This window comes from Gymnogyps californianus, chromosome Z (assembly GCF_018139145.2).
Source record: "Gymnogyps californianus isolate 813 chromosome Z, ASM1813914v2, whole genome shotgun sequence".
In the NCBI taxonomy this organism is placed as follows: domain Eukaryota; kingdom Metazoa; phylum Chordata; class Aves; order Accipitriformes; family Cathartidae; genus Gymnogyps; species Gymnogyps californianus.
Genome location: NC_059500.1, coordinates 28,886,736 through 28,913,066, shown reverse-complemented (window position 1 = coordinate 28,913,066; position 26,331 = coordinate 28,886,736). Strand labels below are relative to the sequence as shown.

The window sequence follows — 26,331 nt, the reverse complement described above, 5'->3', positions numbered from 1 at the left end:
CCTCACCTGTTCTTGAGGTGAACTCAAAAAAACTATGCTCAATATGTATGCAAGTTTTGTCTTTTCTTTTTAGAAGAGTGTCAGCCACACAGCTCATTGCAAATACCTTTGCCAAGAACAGAAAGACGTGCTCTGTCCCCTGTTCATCTCAAACATAAAGTATAAACTCACCTTCTGGGCTGCTCTCACACAGTATAATCAGTGTTGCTCCCCTTGTGTTTAATGCAAGAATACTGACTTGCAAGAAGATGGCTCTGCTTTTCTGTCTTTAAACGAAAACTTGCTTAATAAATACTCCTTTGAGTTTGGCTCTATTATATGTTCTCTTCTGCATGATGCCAACAGATATGCCTACTCTATATACAGGAAATCTGCACCATCTAGGGCTTGTTTTCCCACTTGTGGATTTTAAAAGATCTGTTGGAGGTGTAGATCCAGTACATTTCAGATCCAACACATTTCAGATCCTCACTTAAACTCTCATGACAGAATTAGGCCTTCTGTTTTTGGGACTGAGCCAACAGTAAAAAATGGTCATGAAAGCAAGGCTGTCCTGTCAATCATAGTTTGCACCAGGAAAACGCCCAAATGAAACAAAGACCTATATTTCTCCACAGAGAAGAATCCAGTATAATGGTATCTGTTCCAGTAGCTTTCTGTTTTAGTCTAGCTTATAGTCAGAAACAGGCAGGATGAGATGGCAGGTGATCTAAGATGGAAAGATTGTGTGCCCGTAGGCAACTATAATACAATCCTGAACATTTTCTCTCATCAATAAAGGGTTTTTTTCCTGCTATTCTGCACACCCCAAATACCAAATGGACCCCAAGCCTAGCCCCTCAGCTTAAACACACCAGTGCCCAACGCTGATTTCAACTCTTCTATCAGAGTTTCCTGGCCCAGACCTTCTCTCCAAAACCACAAAGTCCCAGGCACTTGGCTCAGAGCCACCAAGACTGTAATCTCCACCTTTGAAGTATCAAGCAGCAAGGACCAGATCTGTAAAGGTATTTAGGCTCTCAGACCTTTTCTACCTTGATACTTGAGGCCAGATGTCTCAAATTGTCCCTTGCCACCATAAGAGCTAAACACACACCTCCTCCTACAAGGATCCAAACAATAGAATCAGAACCTGACCAAGGAAAAAAAAAATGGAAAAAACCAACACTGTAAAAAGTTCATGCTTGGGAAAAAAATGCAGAAATTTCTGCAGTGTGTCATTTGACACACCAAACAAGCCAACACCTTTAAGTCAAATATCTTCTTCGTCTTCAACAGGATCCACATCCTGCCCCTGCCCTTACACAAATACAACACCGAGTGGAACAGGTTTGCTCTGTGGAGAAGTTAATGCCAAGACAGACTCAAGGAGTAATTCAGGTGTTTAAACATAGCTGTCTGATATCGTTTTAGAGACCTTTAAGCATCCCTCATGGCCTTCAGCTGCCAGTACATGACCTGTGCTATCTTTTGCATGTCTTCAATGCTTTACAACATCTATCACAGAATCATAGAATGGCTGAGATTGGAAGCAATGTCTGGAGGCTATCTGGTCTAATCCCCCTGCTCAAACAGGGCCACCTAAAGCTGGTTGTCAGGACTATGTCCAGGCGGCTTTTGAAAATCTCCAAGGAGGGAGACTCCACCACCTCTCTGGGCAACCTGTGCCCAGTGCTTAGTCACCCTCACAGTAAAAAAGTGTTTCCTGATGTTCAGGAGGAACCTCCTGTGTTTCAGTTTGTGCCCATTGCCTGTCACTGGGCACCACTGAAAAGAGCCTGGCTCCCTTGTCTTTACACCCTCCCTTCAGATACTGGTATACATTGATGAGATTCCCCCCTGAGCCTTCTTTGAGAGAGTACCAGCTCTCTCAGTCTTTCTTCATACGAAAGATGCTCCAGGCCCTTCATCATCTTTGTGGCCCTTGGCTGGACTCTCTCCAGTAGCTCCATATCTCTCTTGTACTGGGGAGCCCAGAACTCGACACAGTACTTCAGGTGTGACATTACCAGTGCTGAATAGAGGGGAAAGATTGCTCTCTCAGCCTGCTGGCAACACTCCTCCTAATGTAGGTCAGGATACCATTCACCTACTCTGCCACAAGGGCACATTACTGGTTCATGTTCAACTTGGTATCCACCAGGACCCCAAGTCCTTTTCTGCAAAGCTGCTTTCCAGCCAGTTGGCCTCCAACATATACTGGTGCATGGGGTTATTCCTCCCCAGGTGCAGGACTTTGCACTTCCCTTTGCTGAACTGTATGAGGTCAAGGTCCCGCTAAACAGCAGCACAACCCTCTGGTGTATCAGCCACTCCTCTTAGTTTGGTGTCATCAGCAAACTTGCTGAGTGTGCACTCTGTCCCGTCATTCAAATCATTAATGAAGATGTTGAAACAGTATTGGACCCAGTATTGACCCCTGGCGTGCACTAGTTACTGGCCTCAAACTTCGTGCCACTGATCACTACACTCTGGGCCCAGCCGTTCAGCCAGTTTTCAATCCACCTCACTGTCTGCTCATCAAGCCCATATGTCATCAGCTTCTCTGAGGATCTTATGGCAGACAGTGTCAAAAGCCTTACTGAAGTCAAGGTAGGCGACATCTACTGCTCTCCCCTCATCTACCAAGCCAGTCCTTTCATCACACAAGGTTATCGGCTTCATTAAACAGGACTCCCTCTTTGTAAATCCATGATGACTAATCCCAATCACCTTCTTTCCAGGATTGAATAGTTTCCAGGATTAGTTGTTTCACCACCTTCTCAGGAGTCAAGATGAGGCTGACTGGCCTGTAGTTTCCTGGGTACTCCTTCTTGCCCTCTTTGAAGACAGGAGTGACATTCGCTTTCCTCCAGTCCTCAGGAATCTCTCTCAATTACCACAACCATTCAAAGATAATTAAGAGTGGCCTCACAATGAGATCTGCCAGCTCCTTCAGCACTCATGTGCATCTCATCAGGGCCCATGGCCTTAGGTATGTCCAATTTACTTAAGTATTCCCTAACCTGAACCTCTTCCAACAAGAAGAGAACCCAGTCCTCCTTCCTTCAGACTTACCCCCAGTCTCCCAGACATTTAAACAAATTCATTCCTATGGTGCTTGATAAGCAAACAGCCAAATTGAGGCCGAACAGTTCCTTGCAAGCAATGAGGCAGTCATTGTTTACTGACCACAGATCGGGGAAGTGAAGCTCTGAGAGCACCAGCCAGAGCTCTCTCATGCTCAGATACCCAACCATGGTGCTCCCTTCATAAACAGCCAACTCTCTGAAAAAACAGGGTTTATTGGAAAGTGCTGGATCTTGGCTGGTACCCCTGCTATACCCCATCACACCAGTGAGGCAGAAGGCAGGGAAAGGTATCTTCCCCAATTTTGGTTAAGGTCAGAGGTTGTCTGAGGACCATCCTCTAACAGCGCTGTTCTCTCCATAACAACCAAGTGCTCTTTTCTGCTTTTTCTCACCAAAAATCATGTGCAAGCTGGCCTAACAGTCACATGGATCTGTTTCCTGAAAGATTAATTAGACCTCATGACTCCTGCATATGGTCACAGGCCTCCTTAGAGAACTTTAAAATCCACATGGCTTTCCTTGAGCTAATCACTCAAGTCCCTCAAAATATTTGTTGCTCTCATTTGCCTTTTCTAGCACCAGAGCAAGTGTCAATCATCTGAGTCACCAAGGTATACGGAATCTGCAATCTTCCCAGGTAAAAACCTGTAAGCAAAATGTGACCCTTTTTTTTATACAGGACAGCAGACAGGCCTGACTCTTGTTTTCTAGGTAAACACCCCATGCTGTCTCCAATGAATCCTACCTCCAGCCTGCTTCCATACATATTTAGCTATATAAACCTAGTGTTCCCAGACTCCTGCTTCACAAGAATGTAGCAGGGATTGTAGTTCAATGCTGTCTGAACAGCCAAAAGATAAGCACCATAACAAATACTCCCTTGAACTCCATCTGTGCAGCATCCTGCAGGTCCAGCAGAGCTTGAAGCAGGAGTAAACATGCTTTCCTCTGGCACCACATGGCTTGTGTACTAAACCATTACTCTGAGAACCTTATTACATACAGCCACGTTATTGAGATTACAACAGAGGACTAAGCCAAAACCTGACTCAGGAGTAAGATCTGATTTCACTAAGCGTTGGAAGAGGCTGTGGACATGTAAATAAATGTGATGTTTTGCTCCTGGTAGCAGAGAGATGCTATTATATTTCAGATGCTATTGATTTTACTTTTAATGAGTTGTGGCTAACTAAATGTATTAGCCATTCACCACACTGTATGCCACTAGCTATAGAAACTCAAGTGCCTTTACCATGTTAACACCCTTGGACTTTTGGATGGAGCGTTGACCTTTTTTTAAATATGAGTGAGCTAATATTCATCATCCATTTGAATCTGAACAAGCTACTGGGTCTTATTAAGCCTGCAAGCCTAGGAGCTTTCCCATTCACCTCGCTCTCAACCCAGAGTCCCCACTGTTGTGGGCCCAGGATCCCCTTTCCATTCCTATCAGACAGTCTGGCCAGGCTCTCACATAGCTGATGAAAAGGGCCAGTGGAAGGCCCCAGCTGACCTGAGGAGTCCACAGCCCCTCACTGCAGTGGGTGGTAGAAACCACCTCTTTTTCTGTCATTCTGAAAGTTCAGACTCTTCCTCTCTCCTTTGGTAACTTTACTGTCCTAATTGTTATACTGAATTCCTGCAGTGTTTGTAGTGACATTTTTGTAACTGAGCCTGCATGAAATACATAAGAGTGTCTGCTCTTTTCTGAGTGGATTTTGTTCACATGCCATTTTCACAGGAACAGCCTGGAGGCAAACAAAGGGACAAAGAGGAGGGTAGAACAAGAAAAGCTAGTATAGCAAGGTTAATTGTTTAATCAGAGATTGCTTGAAAAGTGCCTCCTATCCCTCCTTGTCCCAAAGCAGAGAGAAGTAAGTATATCCTAGAAGGGGTCAGAGCAGTTAACATTTACTCTCAACTTCCTGCAACACCAGCTCAGCGCTCTGAATTCCCACACAGGAGCCGAAAAAGCCTTCTGCAAAACTTCTGGGTCCACATTTCAGTTTCCTCCATGCCCAATGCCACCTCACTTGGGCAGGGCAGAGGACTCCAGACTGTATAAACTGCAAAATGGAGATCAAGTGAACCTGTAAGTTGCTGTTGAAAGCCTAGGCAAAATTAGCAGGGAAAGGGTGATGCTACCTGCCTTCCAAAAGGAAAGGCTGGTGGAGGGGTGTGGAGAACAGGCATGGATGTTTGAAGCCATCAGTGTATATCCTATATATCACTATACTAACCCTCATTTTAATATCCCATACAACTGTACAAATACAAAGCCTTTTTTTCTCCCCTCTCATTACCAGACAGCCAGGTTGCTGTCCGCTGTGTGCCAGCTGCCCAACCTGGCCAGCAATGCAAGCAGCACAGTTTGAGTTCACTGCGCAGCCTGTTCCTCAGAAGAACACCCCTGTTCACTGGGGTGATCTCCATCCCCAAGCCACTGGTCTGATCAAATGGGGGGAAGAGGGGGAGGAATTGAAAATTCTGCTAACTTGATAAAAATTGATCAAAATGTTATTAAAAATTTAATAATTTTTTAGACTGTAGACTGAGTGGACATTGGGCAACAACATTTTACCAAGACTTGTTCCCTAAAGGACAGGCCTGAAGACAAGGCCAGATATGGCACCTGAAGGTCTGGTTTTGTGTGAGAAGATTAGGCCCAAATAACTTGTACATCCTTAGGTGACTCACAAGCCCAGTCAAAATTAGGGAGAATACAACCCTCTCCTATGTTTGTCATTTGTGCAGAGAAGGAGTGGTTGGCCATATCACAGAAATGACCTGTTGCTACTCTGAGCCAAGGGATAGTGAGGGAAAACCTTATCAAAGGTTCACTTTATGCATCCCCTAGCCATCCCTCCTGTATAGCCTTACACTTATGTGTTACCATGCCTATACAGGTATGTCTGTAGAGCCTGCCTGAGAGTAACGGTGACCTTTCAGCTAGGGAAGCCAAGACAAAGGCATGTAACACTGAGCTGTTCATACCACTTTGGTGCAGAGCCTCAAACACTTTGGCGAGTTTACTGCACCTTGGGGTGTTTACTGCACCTCCGAAAGCTGTGGTCGTGTTTTCCTGCACACTGGGGAAAGCACCAGTACAAGTCATATGGCACAAGGGATCAGGGCAAGAACACTTGACTGTCCCTACAAGCACTCAAGTGTGCTCATTTGTCGGAAGGCATTTTGTTAGTTTTCAGAGCAGACTCAAGAACATCTCAGGCCAACATCCCATGCGCTGGGGCTCCTGCTTTTGCAAAGTTTCAGGAAAAGCAAAAGACAGAGACCTTATGCTGGGAGGTAAACCTAACACGGAAGTGGCCCAGCAGACACAGTTCCTGGCAGACTTAAACTTTCCACAGTGCTATGTAATACAGTACTAAAGGAAAAATTGACTTAAATAAATGAACTTACTTACATTAGTATCAATCCAAAACAAAGGTCCATTGTTCTAGAAGTGGATTAATCATCAGGAGAGTAGGAAGTAAAGGTCCCATGTCAGACAAATGATCAGTGAGATTTGGAGAAGCAGGATGACAAATGTCTGCTAAAGTGGAAAAATAGAGTAAGGAGGGAATTGGGCCTGGGGAAGCCCAAGGGAATTTGGGCTTGTCTTTCTCTGTAGTGTTGTCCCAGGGAAAAAACAGAGCCTCAAGCTCCAAATCTAAAGTCCTTTTTTGTCAACAGTGGAGAAATTTTAGAAGGCAAGTATCTGACACAAGGAAATTTGAATACAGCTTGTTTTCTGAAATCCCCCACAACTGGCCAACATGTTTAAAAAACGTATACCTGCATATATATTTACGTGTATGCATACACATATACACATGCATAATGCAGCCCTGAGAAGAGAAAATCTGTTAACTGAATCTTTCAATGCTGAGAAGCAGTAAGAGCTGCAAACGTGTGTGGCGGATGTGACTTCAGTAGAACAGAGTGTAACACTGGTGGGCTGCAGATTAGATTGCAGACAGAAAAAAGAAGGTATTTTTCTGAGGTAAAGACAGCAAAGAACTTAACAGCAAAAGAACTCACAGTTAAAACACATTGTGAAAGAAGAATCACGCAGATATGTAAGTATGTGGAAAACAGGGGAAAAAATTGCAACATACAGTTCACAGCAAACTAACAAAAAACCTCCTTGTTCTCTGATTCTACAAGTGTCCACTCTTTTGAAGTCTTTTGTTGCTGCTTAATTGGTCTTCCTTCTCTTCTGATGCTTTATTTAGCAGTGTGTTGGGTTTGTGTGGCGGGGGTTTGTGTAGCGGGGGAGGGGCTATAGGGGTGGCTTCTGTGAGGAGCTGCTAGAAGTTTCCCCGGCTCCAAACTCGGACGCGCATCTGGCCAAGGCAGAGCCCATCAGTGACGGTGGTAGCGCCTCTGTGATAGCATATTTAAGACGGGGAAAGACTGCTAAATTGGAGCTGCAGCGAAGAGAGAAGTGGGATGTGAGAGAAGCAACCATGCAGACACCGAGGTCAGTGAAGAGGGAGAGGGACAAGTGAGCAAGCAGCTACATGGTGCTTTGTTGCCAGCTGGGCCTAAGCCATGATGAGCAGCCTGCCTTGCACATATATAACAGGATAAAATGAGCAGCTAGAAACACACTGTGCTAACAGAATGCAAAAAATTATAAACTGCAATGGCTATAAAGGGATGAATTAAAACAGATATCAGCATAGCATGTTAATCCCAAATTAAAAAAATCTCTCAGCAATATTCACGGCCACTACTATTGAGGTGTTTGTGTGTAAGTGTAAATCTGGTCACAGAGGAAGAGCTAATCAGTAAAATCTACAGGTGTTATACACTGATCTGCTTACTGGAGTGCTTCTGTGATTGTCGTGGTTTAACCCCAGCCAGCAACTAAGCACCACGCAGCCATTTCCCCCTTCCCCCTCCCAGTGGGGTGAGGAGGAGGAAAGAGAGGAAAAAAAAAGTAAAACTCGTGGGTTGAGATAAGAACAGTTTAATAACTAAAGTAAAATATAATACTAAAAATAGTAATAATGAAATACAATAATAATAATAGTAATGAAAAGGAATATAACAAAAAGGAGGGGGAGGAAGGGAAAAAAACCAAACAAACAACAACAAAAGAAAAAAAAAACACCAGTGATGCACAATGCACAATGCAATTGCTCACCACCCGCTGACCGATGCCCAGTTAGCTCCCAAGCCACGATCCCCCCTCCCAGTTAACTCTCCCCAGTTTATATACTGGGCATGATGTCATATGGTATGGAATAGCTCTTTGGCCAGTTTGGGTCAGCTGTCTTGATGGTGTCCCCTCCCAGCTTCTTGTGCCCCTCCAGCCTTCTTCCTAGCTGGGCACGAGAAGCTGAGAAATCCTTGACTTAGTATAAACACTACTTAGCAACAACTGAAAACATCAGTGTGTTATCAACATTCTTTTCCTACTAAACCCAAAACACAGCACTATACCAGCTACTAGGAAGAAAATTAACTCTGTCCTAGCCGAAACCAGGACAGTGATAAATTTATGTGTTAGGTTGAGTGTGTATTTCAGGAAAAACAAGCAGGAAAGGACAAAATGTCTGGAGACAAGTAATTTCTCTGCAAACGCTAAGGCCCACATATCAGAAATCAAAAGACAGTTAGGAAAGAACTGCAAGTACCCCAAGATGACCCTGAAAGTCAGAGGTCACATAGGTGCCTACAGCAGCTCAGGACCCTGTGTGAGATGGGTGACTGCAGGGGACAGGGACTTGGGACAGGGCAAACATGCAGGCCCCAGGACCTGAAAGGAGTCGGAGGTACAGCTGCAAACAAGCCACACCAAGACACACCCCTAACATGGTGTATGTGAAGGCAAGAAGCTGGAATCAGACTTCTGGAGTTCTGGCTGCTGCTGTCTCCAGACCTGTGCTTGGAAGACACCCTTGTTTGATACAGGTGCCATACACGCTTCCCAGGCTCCTTGCCTTGAGACAACTGCAGGTTCCTGTTGTTCTAAACAGATCTGGGTAGTCTTGGCAATGTTAAAAACACGAGGTGTCATTGATACTAGCTGGTAACATCCACAGAGTAGGCTTAGCAGCAGTAAGGCTGCCTGCATCTCCTAATTGCTGTGCGTGTACAGGTGGTACCCACCAGGGAAATGGCTCCCTGAGTCACAGGAGCACACTAGGAGGCAGTACCGCTTAACACGCGGGGCACTGTGAGTACAGACCCCCGTTTCCCACGTTGCGCTGCAGGTATACTGGCACGGCCTTTGCGAATGCAGTGCTAAAGCCTTGGCCTCCAGCACGCCTGACGACGCTCGGCGCGGGCTCATCCCAGAACAGCCGGGAAGTCCCAGCAGAAGCCCAGCATCCCTCACCCCTTCGGCGCTTCCACTGCCGAGCGCGACCCCTGTCCGGTGGCGGGTGGAGGCGGTGCTTACGGCGCGGGGCGGTCCCGGCGTGGCCCCGGACCCGGGTGCCGCTCCCGCGGCGGTCCGGCGGCCCCGGCTTGGCAGCGGCAGAGCCGCCCGGGAAGCGGCTCGGCGCCGGGGAGCCGCCGGCCGCCATGGGGACCAACGCGCCGCCGCGCCGGGAGCCGCTCGCCCGCGGCCCCCACGTAAGTCAGCGGTTTCGCTCGCCGCCGGCGGGGGGGGGTCCCGAGGGGGGAGGGCCCGGCGGTGCGGGCAGGGGACCGCCTGCGGGCGTGCCCGCCGTGCAGGGCCTGCGGGAGCCGCCCTTTGTCAGCGGCTGTCCCCCAGGCGTGTGAGCGAGCCGGGGCGGCGGGCAGCGGCCAGGCGGCCTGCTCCCTCCCCGGGGGAGGCAGCGTTCGGCCGAGCCCGTGCCTGCAAGGCGGCCCGGCCGAGGGCAGCCCTGCGAGGGACGGTGAGCCGGCACCCGGCGTGTGGTGAACCCCGGGAGGGAGCTCCCCTGCCCGCTTGGCAAGGATGTTACGGCAGGTGCCGTCTCCAGGGCCAACGCGGGACCCGTCTCTGTACCTGCGTTTTTCCATCTGGCATACGGCCGTGCCGGCTAATGTGCAGGGCATTTAGAAGTTCTCCGGAGAACGGTGCTAAATGGTTGCTCGTTCTCGCTGGATTTTTTCATTATTCAGTCCATAGCAAGCTGTGGGGAGCTGGTGACCTTCCCAAAGCTAGCACTCTGTTCTTTGTCACTGTGACTTCCTTGTCTGTTATTTGGGAGATGAGAGATTGGGTTTGGATTTACCCATGTTGGGGTACTACCTGGAGGATGATCTTGACAGGGTTTTAGGATTATTAATCAGTTTTGTTCTGCTAACGTAGCAGTGGCAATGAGGAATGGCCCCACTATGCCAGGTGCTGTAGAGGCACAGTGGGAAGAAAGGCATGGACCCTCAAAGGATTCACACCCAAGCAGGATATGGACAGGGGTTGGGAGAAGAGACATGAATGCAGGCAGGGTAACAAGGGGGCTTGAGCTCTGTAGGGTAATTTTTTAGGTAGGTTTTCCCAAAAGGTGTTGAACTAACAAGTGAAGTGAACGCAAACATTGAGGGAAGGGCAGGGGAGAGGCATACAGCAGGGAAAAGAAGGACAGCAAGTCCAGAAAGGTTGCGAAGGTGGCACTGGAGAGAGCATCACTGAAATCGGGAATAAACCTCTTAACACCAATGTAGCATTAAGAAGCAGGCATTCTCTTTATTACAGCGCTGGATGCACGGGGGATCACTCCACCTAACATGCATGCCGCATACAAAAATTACAGGGTTTATATCCAGTTATCTAATTAGTAACAATTGGTAAAAACACACCTAAGTTTACACTCATTGGCTAGTGATAAACATTTCATTCATTACTGGTCAGTCGTACTTAAATTAACTCCACTTGCGATGTAGATTAGCACACATGCTCCTTACGGGTGTGAGGGGGCGAGTTACTTCCATCTTGAATTTTGCCGGTGGTCGTGCTTCCCCCTGCCGCTTTTACCTTTCCCCTAGTTACGAAGGACTTCTCTGGGTTTGGCTCATTTTGTAATTCAGTCAGCAGAGCCAGGGGGTACAATACCGATATTGAGGAACATCTTGCCCTTTTATCACGGATTGTTACTTGCTAATCTTTGGTACGTAGGCCTACTTGTCCTTGGTACGCAGACTTGCTCATCTCTGGTATGCAAGCCTGCTTGCTCTATCTGTACAAAATTTACACAAAGGGGCCCTTCATCAAATTGTCTAAGTCTTTTGTAACAAGAGGGGCAAAGAGCCAGCCAAGCCCCCGGCGGTGGTCTGGATTCCTTGCCCCTTGGCCAGCGCTCCCATTGCAGGAAGTAGTTCTGATGATGATGGTGCCCCAGGCTGTTCACTTTGCCACCTGTAGAGCAGGTTTTGTGGCTGCCTGTCAGCTGCTTTAAGCTACCAGGTGATATGGCTCTCTGCATGCAGGAAGGGTGTAGAAAAGGCATTGGAAGTGATGTCTGCCAAAATACCAAAGAAAAGGTGTGTGCCTATTATGCAAAGAAGGCCTGTCCCATTTGAATCTGAATGTCTTACCATGTCAGCTGGAAACACCTCTTTCTCTGAAGTGTTTCTTTACGTATCCTCCCTTTCCTCATCCTCCCTTTCCTCTTGCTTCCCAGCCAGCTTTGACTTCAGATTTGGTTCCAGGTCTCCCTGAAGTGGAAGTGTTTAGAAATATCATCACCTTGGATATTCTCCAAAGAAGGCATCCATCTAGGACTCAGATTTAGGCTTTAAAGAAATGGATTTCCAACAAGCACTGAAAATATATCCATTGTCCTTATTTTTAAGTAAGAAATTAATTGACAACATTTTTTGCCCTCTTGTAGCATCGTTTCCCTATGGTGCTCTAAGTCCAAACGTGACACCACTGTGTCAGTATATCAGATGCTAAAGAATAAACCAACTTACGGACAGAAGTGAAAATTAACAAAAAGCTACCCATTCATATTAAGGAAATCAAGGGTGCTGATGGAAACCATAGAACATTTGCATGTCCCCCAAGGCTTTAAATTAGAATGTTAGTACACAGAAACTAAATGGACTTTTTGACTTGGGAGCACTCTTCTACCAGAAGATTTCTCACCTCTGCTGCGTTGCTCCTTTAGCATATCATACTTAACAAGTCTACCTGCAGCCTGGAGAACTTTAGCTAGTAAGAAGGTTGGCAGCCCACACTAGGGGAAGTAATTAAGGAAAGGAGATTCCCGTGAACACTGTGCTGTTCAGGGAAAGGGGATTTTTATGGGTTATGTAAAATTGAGACTAGGGCAGAGTCAAGGATCCCTGTAATCTTTTCCACAAACCAGCATGATTTCACATGGTCGAAGCCAATCATAGTGATTTTCCCACTGAGTACTTAACTTTGAAAATACAAAATGTCCTTTTGAAAATCCTGTTCAAATTGGATGCTTTTTCTTACAATTTCATTGTAAAAGACTGAGATGGATCATAGAACTTTGTATGAGAAAATACAGGCATGAGAGCATGCTACACAATGTCAGTATTTCATAACTGCCTTTCAGAGATACACAAGGAGGTTTCAGAAAGGACAGGTAAAGTAAGAGGGAGAGCCTGTCACAACATGGAGTCTCACTAGCCAAATGGCAGGGACATTCAGGCTGTGTTTCTAATAAATACTGCCTCAGCAGCCAGGCCAGTCAGAAAATGATCTGTAACCACACGATTTTGAGTAACCTCCTACATCCTGGCACATAGAGGGCCTTGGGAAAATAGACTGCTAGTCTGTCAATGCTGTATGGTCTTTCCTGGAGGGACTTGGCATAGCCTATGGACATGCGTGTTGAAGTTAAAACATCTACCGAGAGAGTTGCCCTTCCTGCAAAATCAGGGAATATTTTAGCAGTTGGTTTTATTTCTTTGTAATTCTGGACCATCTTTCATTAAAACATCCAGTACTAAATCAAAGCTTTAATAAAAGAACGTGGATAGCAAATCCAGCTGAGAAAATTAGACTATCCTGAAAGTTAAGTCAGAATAACAGCTGACTCAGATGCTCTTCATGTGAGTTTTTTTCCAGATAAGTATCAAAAACAAGGAAGGAAAGATGTAAATGGCCATTTAACATGTGGGATTTCTTTTCTTTCCTAAATGTCATCCTGAACTCCAAAGATTTGCTCTTCATCATTTACAAGGTCCTGGCTTCCTGTCCGAGTAAAGCACATTTACAGAAGGTTTGTTGGTTGAAGGCTTTCTACGCACTCTTTAGAGATAATACCTCTTTTAAAATTTTGTGCTTGTTTTTACTTTTCCTTGACTTTTGTTTCCTGTTCGGAAGATTTGTTTCTTGTTTCTTGTTTCTGGAGATTGCTGGTAATGAAAATAAGGGCTATAGATACTCCAAACAAAAAATGAGGACATTTTATTCTTGACCCAGAATTAAAAACAAAGATGTACTTCTGTGTAATGTCTGATATAGAAAACACTGTGCTTTTGACTGGCATTTGAGCCTTCCACTATATCTCTGCAAGCTTCTTCAAATGAAAAATCTGAAATTGTTTCAGGAAATTATAATAGCCATGTAATAGTTTAGGATTTCAGATTGCTCTAAAAGTCACATGATTAAAGAAGACATTTGAATAACTCAGCTAATGATACCTAGTGTGTTACAAGCTTCCAAGACAGGAGGATTTACCGTTTGCTTAGTGAACAGCTACAGCTATACTTCTTTGCCCATTTTGCTCTGTCTCTCAAAATTTCCTCATCTGTCTTTGAAACTGTAAACTGACTATATGCTTTGTACTGTAACCATCTTTACAATCACATTTTCTTCTTTCATCACATTTTTTGTCTTAGTGCAGTTAATAGCCAAAGTAAAAGTCCACAAACTACACACAAAACAAATTCTTTTAATATTGAAAAAGGTGGAAATACATGTTTACTATTATCAATCTTTAGTCCTGACATTAGATCTCTGCTTAACAGATTTTTTTTGTAATTATGTAGTAGCATTAGTACCCCTTAAAATTAGATATTAGGAATTACCAGTGAAGACATAATATTTCAAATATTTGTCAGCCGCCAGTCACATGGAAAACACAGCTGCATGCAAGTAGGATGCTATAGAGCCTCAGAAGGGATAAGAAACATGTAAAAAAGAGATACTAGTTGGACAAGAAGAGCAAATAGGAACTGTTTGCAACACAGGAGGTATTAATAGTGAAAAGAGGCCAGAGTTTGATGCAGTATTCCTCCTTACTGCCAGCCATTTAACTTTCTTTTCAACACTGTATGTCAATTTTAAGTTGAAAAATTAGGCAGTCTTATCACTAGATGATAATTTCTGGCTCCTCCCCTCCTTTTCTCCCAGCTTCTGGCCTGTTGGACTTCCTGCTCCAAGACAGTACAGCTCTTGCACTTTTGTTAGTGCTCGCAAGCCCCCACAGATGCACATGCAGAGCTGCTCCTCTCTGGACAGACAACACAATCCACCCTTAGTCTCTTTGCACCCACTGAAAGGAATATTGGAGAGAAGGCAGAGGGCTGCATGGTGCAGAGCAGAACACAAGATTACAACCACAGCACTACTGGAACATGGTAATTTTGGTATCTTCCATCTTTACAATTGTGATAATACAGTAGGAATGAAGCAGAAACAACGTAGGTTTAGCTTCCACTGAAAGCTGGATAAAGAATTAAGCTCAGTCTTGCAAACTTGCCTCTTGAAAAAATATAAACAACTTGTTGTTGTGATAAAAGCCCAAAGTGACCAGAACTGAGAAATCTTAATAGAACTTGCTTTCTGGTCTTTCATATATGAGAGCCATTTGCATCCAGATAACTTGGCTGTTTCTTCTGCACGGTTTCCTCGACCAAGTATGCATAACAAATAACTCTCCCACCTGTAGCTGAGGTGGAAACTGGGATCTGGTATTTGGCAAACTTACCTGCTGTTCTTAGCTAGTGATGACAGCTTTCAATCAAGTTGATTCCTCGCTGGCTTTTGTCCAAGTACTCTGAGTACGTACAGCAGCTCTATTCATTCCTGCTTGAACATACCTGAAGTTGTTCTAAGTAAACCATGTTGTCTACTGATCAGGGGGTTTAGATGCACAGCACAGGCATCAGCACAGTAAGAGGAAGAATTCTGCCACAAGAATCACTCCAGCCTAGGCTGCCATCCTTGTTCAAGACCAACTGGTTTGAAGCCAGCTTGGGTATGTTGAACTGTGTTGTATTCCCAAGTGGACATTTGATGTGTGTCAATGATCAGCAATAGCAATCATATTTATTGCAGCAGGACTGAACAGGAGTGGAACTTCAGAAGAAACAGACAAACCATAACCTTAAGAGCTTTTAATCCAAGTAAAGAAAACAGACCCTTTTGAAGGATTAAACAGATCACACAAGCAGAGTGAATTACATGATGACAGCAAAAAGTGGGTCAGTTCCACTATATTATTTTTAGAGAGAGGGAGTGGGAAAGAAAAGTTTTGTGGGTTTTTTCAGCTGAAATTAAGATAAAGGCTCAAGTTGTTAGAGATTGAACAAACTGAAAAAAATCCTACTGAGGTTGACAGCACTCTTTCCGGTACTTTGCATGAGTTTCAAATGGATACTATCTCACTCTGCCACCCCTGACCAAGGAATCCCCTAGAACAGAAATTGCTTTTCACACCATGTCCCTATTGCATCCTACAACTCTACCTAGTTACTGGAAACTTGACTCAAATTTTATAGGATATAGGGAAATGCAATTATATCGTAATACACCAGACATCAGCATGTGCCATATTTCCAACAAGAAAGAAGAGGCTGTTAATCTGTTATAGAACATTGGCAGCTCTAAAGAAAATCCTGTGGTATTTTTTAGCTAATTCCTAGTTATTTCAATGAGATTCACAACTCTGCTTGTTACCTGGGGTTTTGATGCACCTGATTTTAACATAGAGTCATAGAATCATTTAGGTTGGAAAAGACCCTTGAGATCATCAAGTCCACCTGTTAACCTAACACTGCCAAGTCCACCACTAAACCACGTCCCTAAGCGCCATGTCTACACGTCTCTTAAATACCTCCAGGGATGGTGACTCAACCACTTCCCTCACCAGCCTGTTCCAATGCTTGATAACCCTTCTGGTGAAGAAATTTTTTCTAATATCCAATCTAAATCTCCCCCGGTGCAAGTTGAGGCCATTTGCTTTTGTCCTATCACTTGCTGCTTGGGAGAAGAGACTGACCCACCTTGCTACAACCTCCTTTCAGGTAGTTGTAGAGAGCGATAAGGTCTCTCCTCAGCCTCCTTTTCTCCAAACTAAACCACCCCAGTTCCCTCAGCCACTCCTCATAAGACAGCTCCCTTCACCAGCTTCATTGCTCTTCTTTGGACACATATCCGCCCCAAGACAGGGAACAAATAGTTTTGGATTCACATAGTTTTGGATTTCCTCTCCCTTGGCTGGGAGATGCCTATGCCTAACAACCTTACGTACATGCAGGTCCTTTTTTTGTGTTAGCATAAGAACTGAGCAAAGATGTGAGAGATCTATGTTGTGGTGAGGAGAGAATAAAACCCCAAATTTCTGTTTGCATAGCATGTATGTCATTGTCTTATTGTCCATCTCTTCCCTTTCTCTGAAACATCAGATATAAGCTGCAAGCCCATGATGTGATAGTGGCCTAGCTAACACACTGCTGTGGTTGCTTACAGTTACTACTAACTGCACAGCTCACCTGGTAGTTTTAACTGGGAAGAACAAACAGGAAAATGCAGGAAGGTAATAACTCATTATGCTTTCCCTACTGTGTGTATCTGTTCATATTCTCCTTATATCATGTAGTGTGTGTTACTTGATCCCTTTTCCTATAAAGGATATTGATAATGGAGTGCATTCACAGCAGCTGAGCAATGCTGTGTCAGAGTCTTCAAAAGTTATTGGTTTGGCTGTGTCAGAAGGACCCGCTCTTCTGAAAGCACTATGACCCTTACCTTTAAAATTCAAGTTGCTTTCAAGTGTTTTAGGCTGGACAGTACAGAACTGACATGGACAGCTGCTTCTAGTTGCTTTTGAAAATCTTAGCCTAAGTTTTCACTTTCTTACACTCGGCAGCTGTTTTTGACATAAATAAAATGGATGTAAATGAAGAGTTAAGGAAAGAAGTAATTAAAGCTCCACCTCATGTAGATGTTGATTTAAAAAGATATATTCCTTTGCTTTCAGGAGGGAAGAAGTAACACAGTGCTTAGCCCCGGTGCAGAAGATCATGGACATAGTCATGCACTGACAAATCCCTTGTCAGACCACAGTTTAGCACCTTTCATCTCTTTCAGGATGGGTTTCCAAAGAGCCTGATCTTTAAGCCAGCTGCAAACCAAACCAGATGATCTTGGTCCTTATGTTCAAATCTTAAGCAGCATGACCTCTCTAGAAAGAAGTAAGCTCCTCATCTCCACCATTTCCCAACACTTTGTGTATTAATGTCCATTTAGCCCCTGCATGGCTGTTACCATTTCTGTGTAGCTTTTTGATGAGGAGAGGGCCAATGAATTAATGTGAACACCGAGACCTTACTCCTCTAATGACCCCCAGTACTGCCTCAGGGCTTGGCAAGGACAGGAGGCCATCTTCACAGTGTTATTAGGGATTTTGAGCAGGAAAGGGTAACGCTGACTGGAGCAGGCAGATTATGAGCTGAGGCTTCTCCTCCCATTTCATCTTTCTGGTAGCATTTGTCTCTCTGCTGGAGAGACTTGGCGCAGGGCTTACTCAGTAACACAAAATTAATTTCATCCTGTTTATGTAATATGTGAGGTCTGTGGGGGAGAAATAACCAAAAGGAGCATAAACTTTGCCCCTTCTGCAGCTTGTGCTGCAAGATGCTGAAACACCATTAGAACATTTCTGGGAAAAACACATCAAGAGATGCACTGATGCTGTTGTAAGAATAATTAACTCTCAATGCAGTCGCTTCTAGCTCTATAGTACTAGTATAATTCAGAATTTGTAGATATATACACACTTTCATACACTCATGCTCAAATATGATTCAGGCTCTTCCTCAGCATTTTGTTTCAGTGAAACCAGCTGTAGATATACTGGTGAGCTTATCATAACCCAAAAGCATTTACAGAAGACAATTCAAACTTACTTATAATGATGTTTCCAGAATGCACATAGGTTTTTAAGCAATGTGCAATATGCATAAAGAAAATCTCATGATGCAGAGAACAATGAAAACAACTTAAGTGGGACATGAATTGAACCTAAGGTGCTTTCCAGTTGCGATTACTACCTCTATTTCAAGTTAAAATCCCTGGTAATTTGAGAAGTGGGTGTGCTGCAATATTCTCAAAACACTGAGGCTGTGAGGAGCTATGAGTCATTGGACCACAGCTGTCTGAGGACTTTCTGAATGTCACTGTAAGATGTTCTTTCTGTCTCTCTTGGGAAACAGTCAGTTCAGAATTTTAAATTCCCAAGGGCAAGTCTTAAAGGTTTTTTACTTTGCTTTTTAAATTACATTGCCATAATTCCTATTTAAGATCTTTTTTTTAGTTGAAGAGTTCAGTATTTGTTCCTGAAAGCCTTTCTGAACAAATATTTGTAACGGCTAGAAAAGTCAACTTTTTCTCCTTAGTAAAGGACAGGAATGCAACCATTCCCATTCTGTGCATGTGTTTTCTTTTAGGTATGTCAGACACAGGAGTCACTATTAAGGCTAATTTTTCTGAGAAGTAGAGGGCGAAAGCAGAAGGGATTTGACACAGCTCAGATATTATATGGATGAACAAAGATATAATTTGGACTGAAAAACTATGTCAGAGTGCAGGTACCAAAGAGCTGAATGTGGCACAGGCTTGATCAGATGGATGGCCCTACCACATTAGTGTCAGGTTTCAGCCACACAAATATGAGATCTATCAAAGGGAGAAAAATGGGTGAAGAATTCTCATTTTACTAGGATTGTGTGACACCAGCTACCAAAATGTTTTATTTAGGTGCTTCCATAGCAAAATGTAGCGGGCATAGGTTACTGTTGTTACACATGATGCCTAGGGTATTGACCTAGGATCCAAGTCACAGTAATCTCACTAATAAGAGACCACTTTGACCCCAAAACACATCCAGTGTGAGAAAACAAGACACATCTCTTTTACAATCAAGTGAAACACATAGATGATCAGCAATACTTGACAGCTGGTGTAACAGCTTTCTTGATTGTGTCACATGCCAATGAAGTCAACAGGATTTAAGGAAATGCATTCTTGGCTGAATTAACACTGAAGTCATAGAACTCTGCAGCACACCCAGAAACTCTTAATGAGCTACAGGCAGGTGCTCTAACCATAGAGGGCTATAGTTCCTCACAGTCTGCAAGATAAGGCAACCTCCTTATTCTTTCATGCATTGCTGTGGGCTGTGTCTGTCCTTGCTTTGCATCTCCTACAGGCAACCTCACAGTTCATAGTCTTCAGACAGCCCTCATTTTAAAAGCTCTTAACATGATGGTAATCCCCACTGAAGCTGTAAGATCATTCAGCAGTTTTAACTGGATTGCTCTGATGCATATTGCATCAGGTTATTCCATATATAAAACGACAGGAAGAGGCTATCCTGACACAAGGATACGCTTCCTCGTTATGAAGGCAAACAAGCATATGACCCTACAAACACCACCACCATGCTCAGCCCTCCGTCAGGGAGAGGTCCAGCTCGACGCTGCTCACGGCTTCTGCCCCGTCACGCTGCAGACGCCCACGGCAGGAGATGCGCGGTACCAGGCCAGGAGAGAAGGCCCCGGCCCCGCGGCCAGCCCCGAGCTGCACGGCGCGGCGGTGGTGCGGCGATTCGCTGCCCGGGGGAATCCCGCTCCTCAGCGGGGCCCGGCCGCCCCTCCCCCAGCCCTCCGCGGAGGCGGGGGGGGGCGGGACCGCCCTGCTGGGGCGGGGCATTCGTGCCGGCTGGGCCTTTGATGCACTCGGCTCCAGCGCCGCAGCTGCGGCTTCGGCGCGGCGCGAGGTGACCGCGGAGCGAGGTGACGGTGAAGTGGCGTCGCGCCGGCCTACGCGGGGCGTCTGGGCGCCCAGAGGGAGCGGAGCCACTCAGGTCGTGCTGCCGAGCGGGAAGGGGCGCGCGGCATCGGCTAACGGTCCGGGGGGGGGAGGGGGCGGGAGCTCTGCACAGTCGCCGCTGGCCGCGCCCCGGCACCGGGTCGTCATCGGGCGGGAAGAGCTACGCCAGCTGCGCGTGGGCCGTATCGTGCGCCGCGGGCAGCGTAGGGCTTGGGGGTGGGCGCGCATGCGCCCGGGGCGCTGCAGCGAGCGTGGGTGCTGGGCGAAGCGGGCAGGGCGTGTGCACACGAGTGCAGCGGGGCATGAAGCAGGCGGGCGCCGGGCGTACGTGCACGGGTCTGTTGTGGAGTTCAGCGGCATTGGCCTTGCCAAGGCATGTCTACATGTATGTGTCTTGGGGAGATACAGGGTTCTGTAATTCCTGCAAATGGAAAGGTGCGCATGAGTCTTTTCTGGGGGAATAAAGAGAATGGCTGTAGGTGTGGGTGTATACACATGTGCAAATCGGGGAGAATGGAAGGGTTGTCCACAGATAGTCACGTGCGCACTGTTGCATATTGTAGGTGTGTTGAGGGACTGGCCTTGCGCACGTGGATTTAACAGGCCTATAGAGGACACAACCCTGCACACGGATATGTGCAGACATGTATGTTGCATGGCAGAAGGGTTTTCCATGCAGAGGTGTGTGCTAGTGTATATTGGGGGCATACAGCAGAACAGTACTTTGCAGGTGTGGAGGAAAGGAGGTACAGAAGGGCAGACCCTGCACTTGGGTAATAAATACGTACATACTTGAGAGGTGTAGAGGGGGTGATCCCACATACACACAAGAAAGGGGGGCAGTGAAAGTGTTGATCCCATTCGTGGGGGGAAATGGTGGGAAGGGTTTCTCCCTTCAGCATGGGGTATATGTGCACAGGGTGACAGAATGCTTTTTCCACTCACACAGATGTGTTCACGGGGGTTGTTGAAAGACTTGATTTTATATATGGTCACCTGCATAGGGCTGCAGGAACAGACCCTGGATGTGTGTGCATACAGGCAATATAGAAGCAATGGCTCCATGGGTAAAGAAGGGTGGCATGAACACACATACTAGTACATCGTGTGAGAAGAGTTTGGGGTAGAATAACCTGTATGCGTACCACACAGCGAAGCCAGTGGGAAGATCGAATGACTCCACAAGCACACAGGTATATGCAGAGTGTAGAGATAGTAAAGAGGAGTATTCTAGGCTCTTTGATTTTTAAAATCATCGCTTTAGAAATGTGAATGTAGAATATACAGGTGATACCATTTGTTTGCGAAACACTGATAAAGGGCTGTCTCATGCACTTGAGACTGCTAACAGCAATAGTAGCTACTTGGTTGCTGTAAAATCTGGCCCAGAATTCCTCAGTCTTAAAAAGTCCTTGAACCTCTAATAATCTAAAGGCCTTAAGATGGGATATGGAAGAGCAGTAGATCAAAACAAGTAGAGATTAATTATTTCAAGTAGTCCTTCATGGAGCACTGTCTTATTTCTTCTCCTTTCTGCTGAAGATTACTAGTCCCAGCAAGGTGGAAGAGGTAGACCTTGGAACAGGAAGATCCCAGACTGGAGAAGGCTGTGTAGATTAAACTCAGTATATCATCAAACACCTAGATACTAAGAGGCAACTGTTAGTGATTAATTATTTAAAAGAATTTCAGTGAACAGTTCTGGAAAGAGATAATTAGCCTGCAAAACCTGTTAATAAATTCTAAAAAAATAGTGGTAACAAACTTAAAATTATGTAGCTAGGACATTACAGCTCTGCTTGAAGGAATATACTGTTAATGGTTGAAGGGATTTTGCCATTACTTGTTGACAGTGAATGCTATTTGAAAATACAGAATTATTTTTGCATTTACAGGCTCAGAATAGGTCAGACTCGAGAGAGAATTCTGACTCTTTTTAAACTGTGATGTAGCAATACATCACATGTTTCTTTAGAAATCATCATCCAACTTAACCTGAAAAACAGTAAACTGGTTTAATTAGTGGTAAATTTCCCCATGTAGTTAACACTTATATTGGATTGTTATCAGTCCTTTTGCTAGGGTAGATATTTGGGTTCTTCAGAAAAACCTGTGCTAAAGCTGACAGCAGTAGAAAAACTGTGTCTGCACCAAGGCCTGTGTGTGGCTTACTTGCAATTTTTTGAAACTATTGTGCTACAGAGGTTTAACACAGTACTCAGTTCTGCTTTGGGGCTTACTGAAACCTAACGTTAACAGAAGTTGAAATGCACAAATAGCATGAATTGCTTTTGATTCTGGTCAGTTCATATGCCTTTGAAGTATCTCCACATCTACCTCCAAAATTATTTCAAGAGACCATTATTGCAGCCAATAGCAGCTGTAATTAAATGTGATCTGTGTGGCCAGAAAGATGTGTGATCTAGCAATTCAGTTCTGGTAGATCTGTAGTTATGGTGAACCACGAGATTTATTTTTTTTACAACTTATACACTTACTCTTTTAGGAGATGGTATTTTCTGGATTTGGATTGAAGGGTTCTAGAATTTTAGACACTGCTTGAAGATCAAGGAGGACAGAAAACTATTCTGCTTCTTAAAAGGCTGCTTTGCGTAAATGAAAAGATAACTGCTTTGTCAGAAGGGAAGTGACGGTTCTAGCTCAGGCAGGTAACTTGGAGTAAGCAGACTTTGGGTAAGCTCACTTTGTCACTTCCTTATTCTGTGCCCTTTTACTTTGGCTTCTCAGTTTATATAGTATAGAATATGTATGCCGCAGTGGCTGACTTGAAGAGTCTTGTGAGAGGTTTGCTTCTAACTATACTAACATTATTCATGCAGTTTCAAAAACAAGCTTAAAGGGATGTCAGAAGTGGCCTTCACATCTTGAACGTTATTTTATTTGAATTAGTGGCTGTTTTTACATATGCAATGACAGGATGTCCTGCTCAGAACCATCTCTAAAAAGGGGTTGTTTTAGAAATGAGAAAGCAGTGGTTCTGTTAGATCTGAATCTAGCTAATGTGATTTCAGGTTTCACTCGGTGATACAGGAAAACATGCTCTCTGACATAGAGCATCTAAAATCCTGCAAAGTACTCTCTCTACATTTTCAACATCAGGTACTGAATTTTGTACATACATTTAAAATATTTCAAGCCTGTTGGACAAAAAGAAAGACAAGATTAAATTAAAACAGCCATCATATCTGCAGTTATGTGCGTATGTTTTCAGCATGAGAAAATAATTAATTTGCCTGAAGGATTATCATCTGACCCTTTGAAAGTGTAAAACAGTAATTAATTAACAAACTACTTTTTAAGTAAGGTTCAAATGTAAATTCAAATGAAGGGGCTCAATGTAAACCAAATAATATCTATTACTTTATGGCTGAATCCATAGAACTCAACTTAATTTGTCATTATAGTAATCAAATGCTGAAATTCCAGGTTGTATCTATTCTGCTGAAGTTGGTTGGCGTAGCCATAGCTGCTTTGCTTGAGTAAATGAGAAATGCCATTTCTTATGACCTTAGTCATGGCAGCCGTCTTCGCTTTTTGCCACTTCAGTTTTATTCTGAAAGGTAGTGTAAACGATTCTCTCAGGAATTGTGGTTGTTCAAGTTAAACTAGAAGAAGCATCACTGCTAGTCATAGTTTTGCAGAGCCAGAGTGGATTGCAAGTGGAGACTAGAAATGTCTCTTACCTTTGACAACTTGGAATAGATTCCTGATCACCCTAACATTACTATTATACCAAAACATTGTTTCATTATGTGTGATAAAACCTAAACTAATGTGTGTTAAAAATAGGGAAATCTTTGAAAAGTTGCAGAATTTTCTAAGTTTCGTAAGAGTGGGATGTCACAATAGCCTTTCTTTTAAAAATTTACTGAAAAAAATTAAATGTAGTATAAACGGAGCACTGGATGTCAGTATTGTTGTGCTTGCATAGCTGCTGCTCAGAAAGAGCTTCCCTAGCTCTCAAAACCAGTACAGAGATTGATATTGCTCTGAGTCAGAGGTGAGCAATTCTTGGGCTTTAATCGGGAGAAAGTTTACTTGCCATTAAACTGGAGTAAAAATTTGACATAACATTAGATTTCATACCAAAAGGATGGTACTTACTTAAAATACAGTTATTTTTGGAAGGAGAACAACAAAAAACTTATAAATAGCTGGTCTGATACCCTCTGCTACCAACTTAGTTTTTGTTTGTGGGGGAGAGGAAATTTGGGTTATTTGGGGGGAGTTATTGCTGTATCCTTTTTTAATAGGCTTTTTTTTTCTCTAAAATGTTTTTTGCAATTGCTAAATGAAAAAAAAAAACACAATAAAAACAGCAAGGCAAAATAGTAAACGGAGGATAGGTAAACATTAAAAATGATTACATAGTTTAATCAGCAACTAAACAAGCTGTAAAATTGGGTTAGAGAAAATGTCTTGTTACAGTAACTGTTGATCTTGCTTGTAAAAATACTTGAGTTTCTGTGGCATTTCAGTTGTCAGAAACCCTTTTTTTTTAATAGCCTCCAAATTGCCTGATGATAATCATCATCCTTATTTGTCTACTTGTCTCCAAAAGTTGTTGTATTATTGTAACCTAATATTGTATTATTGAATATCTTGATGTACTTTGGCCTGCAAAACAGTATGGAAGGGTTTAGAAGTCAATGTTTAACTCATTTTACCTCATCAAAGTGTGTTTAACAAATACATAAACTGGCTCAGTCAAAAACTTTCTCTTTTTGTTCACAGAGTCTGTGAGTGGATGTATCTTTTAGCAGTTCGTTCCATTCTGTGGTTTTGGAATATGAGATTTTTTTCTTTCATTTACTAAGGCATCAATGATTTTTCTACTTATAAAGAAGTTTCCATCTGACCAGGAAAAAGTCATTTTACTGTTTAATTACAGCTGAACTTCATAATACTTAAATATTGTTTCTATAGAATTTTTATATATTCTTTATAGAAATAGAGATATTAAAATCAAGTGAGTTTTAACTAAAAAAATAATAAATCTGTCCTTTTCTAAAATCTTCTAATGATAGGTTCTGTAAGGTATCAGTTGTCTCATGAATGGATGAGTTAGTGTGTGTCCACAGTTCTGGACTGCACTTGTGTTATGTTGTTCATGAAGTGCACCATTTACTTGCTATAAAGGTTATTATTAATGCTGCTTTTTTTTCCCCCCTCTTATTTCAGGAAGTGTATTTCAAGAATCTTTCAAAACAGAAACAAAAGGAAGTAATGGAGAAGAATGGAAACAACCACAAACTTCGTGTTTGTGTTGCTACTTGCAACCGTGCTGATTATTCAAAATTAGCTCCCATTATGTTTGGTATTAAGGCAGAACCACAGTTCTTTGAGCTTGATGTCGTAGTGCTTGGTTCCCACCTGATTGATGATTATGGGTAAGGTGAATTTTTGTATCTCTGCCAATCTGTTTCTGGGGTGTTAGCGATAACATCATGAATGTTAGGTAACAAAATCCTTGTCATCATGAATGTACACAAAAAAATTCTAAATGTATTTTTTCAGATTTTATTTCATTTTGCAGCTCCTTCTGAGATTGCATATTTCTGGGTTTTTTCCAACCAATCTTGGAATTATAGAAAGTTTTGTGTAAATGCTGTAATTGAGATCTTCAACAGGATCACAGACTGTATGAAGTGAGAAACTCAATTCATTCACATTTCCCTAAGAATCCGGTGATTATTGAATGAAAATGTGCTGGAGTTTTTAATTTTCACAGAGAAAAGATCATCTTCAGTCATTTTAAGTTGCAGCTCTTCTGCTTTGCATAGTTATTGGAGAAAGTACTTACATATTCCATATCCCACGGGGATACTGTTAGTTCTTATTTCCAGGATTGTGGAGGAAGGAAAGGGTGCTTGTCGCTTTCTGACAAAATGAATAACTGATAGATATATTAGGTATGGTTTGGCAGGAGAGATTAGGGTCCCCTCCATAACACCCTATAAGTAAGCAGTCAGATCACTTGCCTGGAAGGATAGAATGTCTTGGTCCAAATCCCTTCCTTTGGAAGGACCTCCCACATCCCAGGTGAATATTCTCCTGTTTGCTGGGGAAGGGGCAGAAGGAACAGCATGCATTTTCTTGCTGGGGTTGTGGTTGTTGGTTGGTTGGTTTTGCTCAGGCTGTATTTACCAGATTAGGCCCAGTAAGTGAAATAGATAGGAAAACGCTTACTTTGCAAGTCAAAATCAGACTTTAGCATAAGGCTTGCAGCATATCAGCAGTGCT

General features: G+C 43.6%; 1 protein-coding gene across 4 annotated transcripts in view; it reads left to right on the top strand.

The window, feature by feature from the left end:
• The first annotated feature begins 9,632 nt into the window (after positions 1-9,632).
• The window catches only part of GNE (glucosamine (UDP-N-acetyl)-2-epimerase/N-acetylmannosamine kinase), a 36,295-nt gene continuing 19,596 nt past the window's right edge, over positions 9,633-26,331 (top strand). The window contains exons 1-3 of one of the 4 annotated variants that reach the window (XM_050913265.1): positions 21,238-21,260; positions 22,574-22,761; positions 25,270-25,478. In XM_050913265.1, coding sequence (XP_050769222.1) covers positions 25,315-25,478 — 164 coding nt within the window. In that variant the 5' untranslated portion in view covers positions 21,238-21,260; positions 22,574-22,761; positions 25,270-25,314. Of the gene's footprint in view, positions 9,660-14,525; positions 14,592-21,237; positions 21,261-22,573; positions 22,762-23,112; positions 23,188-25,269; positions 25,479-26,331 lie in introns of those variants that run through there. The other 3 variants (XM_050913266.1, XM_050913264.1, XM_050913263.1) reach the window with 3 other exon arrangements.